The 3,796-nt window shown below is 39.9% G+C and overlaps 1 protein-coding gene across 1 annotated transcript; it reads right to left on the reverse strand.

Annotated features, from left to right (window-relative positions):
• Positions 1-526: 526 nt before the first annotated feature.
• On the reverse strand, positions 527-3,062 carry LOC121009309 (cell wall integrity and stress response component 1-like). The gene is made up of 3 exons (XM_040442343.1): positions 2,777-3,062; positions 2,582-2,688; positions 527-643 (listed from the first exon to the last, which is right to left on the reverse strand). The coding sequence occupies exons 1-3, from the start codon at positions 3,009-3,011 to the stop codon at positions 578-580; spliced, it is 408 nt and encodes a 135-aa protein (XP_040298277.1). The 5' UTR covers positions 3,012-3,062; the 3' UTR covers positions 527-577.
• Positions 3,063-3,796: the final 734 nt, after the last annotated feature.

Here is a 3,796-nt window from a genome sequence, read left to right on the forward strand (position 1 = left end):
CTCAATAATAAAAGCAATAATTAATAATGGCTCAGATGCTGAATTCCTGGTTTTACATTTCTTTAATATCAGGACATTTGCAGCTTTATGACTTTAGACTGCACAGTAACTTTAAGATACAAATACAAAAATAAGTTATAAAATACATTTATTACAAAATCCTTATTATATATTATCTTTGCACTGACCAGCAGTGCTGCCTCATTTAATAAAGTTTATATCCTATCCGATTCAGTTAAAACGAATATACTGTAACTATCACAAAATAACCTATGCAATACACACATCTACCACCAGATGTCACCCTCACACTGTCTTCCATATTGCAGAGCTTCTATAACACACGCAGTGGCCATAGGGCGTCGGTATCACTACCGGTAATTAACATCTAGTGCTTAAATAAATACATAAAATGTGATTCCAAAAATCTGTAACAGTCATCTACATCTAATAAATATTTCAGATGTAATACTCCCACTGGCCAGTAGTGGCAGAATATCACAAAAACCTCTTTGAGCGTAATACTGTTGATTTCGAAGGTAGAAATGATTATGTTTGAGTTATTCAAGTCCGCATCTTAAATGGAGGAGCCTGAAACAACATAGCGGTGCATTCCTTTAAGTCTTCGGATATAGTATATGGCCTGTAAAATAAATGAGATCGTTAGTCATTCATATTGTATCACATGACTGAGTCAAAATTATGGTTGTCATAGTAAATCATAGTCAAATGTCAATTTGGATTGAGAAGGATGATGAGTAATCCAGTAGGTTGGGCACGATTAACCCCATTAAACCAGGCCTGGTAGGGTTGATCCTGCTGATTAAAATGCTATGACTAGGGTAATATCCCTTTCTAGATGATTATGTGGATGACAACTGATTTTGACCCCCAACACCCATTGAGATTTAGACTCTTTGTCCTCTCATTCTTGAAATCCCCCAAGACCCTTGGATTTTCAGTTTTTGTGTTTTATCTCCCTTCCTTCCTTGAACTTTTTTTATTTTTCCATTCACCAAGCCGTATGAGGTCTTGTTTTTTTGTATGACAAGTTCTAATGTCACCATTTAATAGTGGAAAGCAGGGGAAAAAAATCTAAATGGGGTGGAATTGGAAAATGCAATGCAATTCCACCTCAGTTTTTACGGCGCTCTCTATGTGGTCTTGTGGATCTGTTACCTTCATTCTACAGTCAGTACGATTACAGTGTTGTCACGCTTTTGTATAGTTTTTCTTGTGTTTTAATGCTTAAAAAAAAAAAAAACTTTGGTAAAAGAATTTTTTTCTTTGCATTGCCATATTCTGACCCCCACCACTTTTTTTATAGTTACGTATTGATACCACTGTACGTGATAAATACGTATATTTTTTAATAGAATTGGTGTTTTTGCACTCGGCAATAGTAATGATTTTAATTTTTTTATTGTTTCATTTTATTATGGGGAAAGGGGGGTGATTAGAATTTTTTTTATTTTTGGGGATATTTTTAAAACCTTTTTACAGTTAGGGCTCTTTCACACGAGCGGATCCTGTGCGGGTAATCCGCTGCGTGAAAGAGAGCCAAGCCGCGCTCTGGACAGCAGAGACACTAAGCATTAACATGATTGAGAACGCTCCGTGCCTCTCTGTGATCTTTTTATTACAAGATCACAGTGATAAAGTTGTCACCGTGATTTTGTAGTAAAAAGATCACAGAGAGGCACGGAGCGGTATCAGTAATGTTAATGCTCCGTGTCTCTGCTGCCCAGAGCGCGGCTTGGCTCTCTTTCACGCAGCGGATTACCCGCACGGCATCCGCTCGTGTGAAAGAGCCCTCATATTAAGTTCTCTTAGGTTGACTTGAACATGCGATAGTTAGATAGCTTGTCCCGTAGACTGCAATGAATTACTATTGCAGCCTATGGGAGTTCTGTTATGTTCCTATGGAGCTCTGCCACACTTTTGCTCTGATATCCCTCGGATCCTTCAAAGAGACCCAGGCTACCACAGCGATCAAATGGCTTGCTTCATTTCAGCATGGGAAAGCCGTTCACGCCCAGGAGCACAGCAGTCCCAGGGAAAGCCCTCTCACAAATGACCATGGCATCTATGGAGTTGATTGTCTGATCGCCGTTATTGCTGTTCACAGACATTAGCCCCAAATATCTGCTGTTTTAAACAGCAGAAACTCGGTGGCTGTGGCAACCGCTGAGCTCTAGAGTGGATGCCATCTTTAAACACCCGATTTAAGCCATAAATGTACAGTGGTGGTCGGGTAGGTGTTAAAGGGGGTTTTCCAATTTAGAAAACCCATGTTCATATACCCTATTACACAGTGTAGAGCACAGGAAGACTTGTCCTTTTCTAAATTTAGACAACCTATTGATATCAATGGGCACTATGCAATACATCATTTACCCTGTGATGGTGCTGAATGGAAATTGAACATTTATGGCCAGGTTTTCCCACAGATTACATTTGTTTACTGAGGTCCCAGCAGGGGAACACGTTGTAATCAGTTTATTGATATGGGACCCTTCTAACAAGTCGGGATTGTCCAGGGAGAAGAGCCTCATTAATGTGAATTCAGAGAAGAACTTACCAATAATGTTCCTCCGACAACCACAAAGGTTCCAATGCTAACAGCCAAGGAGATGACAATTATTTTCCAAGGAGCCAAAAAATTGGTGGATCCATTGGTTGTAGCAACTGAAAGAAAATTCAAGTTGTGGATTAGCTCGTACTTATATATTTTCCTTCTAAATCTCATCTGTTTGTCCTTAATATATTCATTTACCTGAATTCTGGCCCTGGGTGCTTGAGTTATCTGTGAATGAGGTGGAAGGAGTTACTTGTGAAGAAGAACCAGAGTTGCTCACTGCTCTTGAAGAAGATTTTGTATCAGTACTGGCCACTGGACGTGCACTGGAGCCAGGAATAGTGGAAGATGAAGACGTTGTAGATGATGTTGGGTTGCTGGGAGATGTGGATATACTGCTGGTTTGGACCACTGAGTTACTTGTAAAGTTCATTGTAGTTCTTTGTACTGATGTTGAAGTTGATAAGCTAGCTGTAACATCTATTGTAACAGTGGAACTACTGGTAAAATCTTTTTGTGGGGGTGTTGTGCTGCTTGCTGAAGTTGAGTAGACACTGGAGTCTTCACTGGAAGAAGCCATTGTAGCATTTGATACTGATGTCATGGAAGATGATACTGTTTTAGTCATGTGAAATGAGGGACTACTGGAGACAGTAGGTCCATTAGAAACTGTTGCTGTACTACCGGTTGAAACTGGCTGGACACTGGTTTCATCATTAGATGAGGTCACCATATTAGAGGCTGCAGATGTGGATGATGATTGCATAGATCCTCCCATATGTAATGAAGTTGTACTAGAAGCACTGCTTAAATATGTCATTGTGCTACTGTTTGGGGTTGTCAGGATGTTGGTATTATTAGAAGTTGAGGTTCCATCAGTCATAGTAGGTGAGATAGTAGTAGCATCATAATCCTTATCAGAAAATGTGACAGAGTGGCTGGTATTTGAAGAAGACTGTGGGCTGGTGCTAGCACTTCTGGCTGTTGTGCTTTCAAACGTTGGTGGTTGGCTGTTATTTCTGGAAGAAGTCAACTTGTTGTCTTTGGTTGAACCCAATGTACTTGATTGTGGGACTTCATTAGTTTTAGAACCTTGTGTGAAACTACTAGAAGATTCAATTGAGCTTTGGGTAGGGATCATACTTGGTGCTGATGTAACAGAAGATGTAACTGACTTGCTTTGAGAAGAAGGTTGAATTAAGGTTCTTCCCAGTTGGG

Source organism: Bufo bufo, chromosome 8 (genome assembly GCF_905171765.1).
Source record: "Bufo bufo chromosome 8, aBufBuf1.1, whole genome shotgun sequence".
Classification (NCBI taxonomy): domain Eukaryota; kingdom Metazoa; phylum Chordata; class Amphibia; order Anura; family Bufonidae; genus Bufo; species Bufo bufo.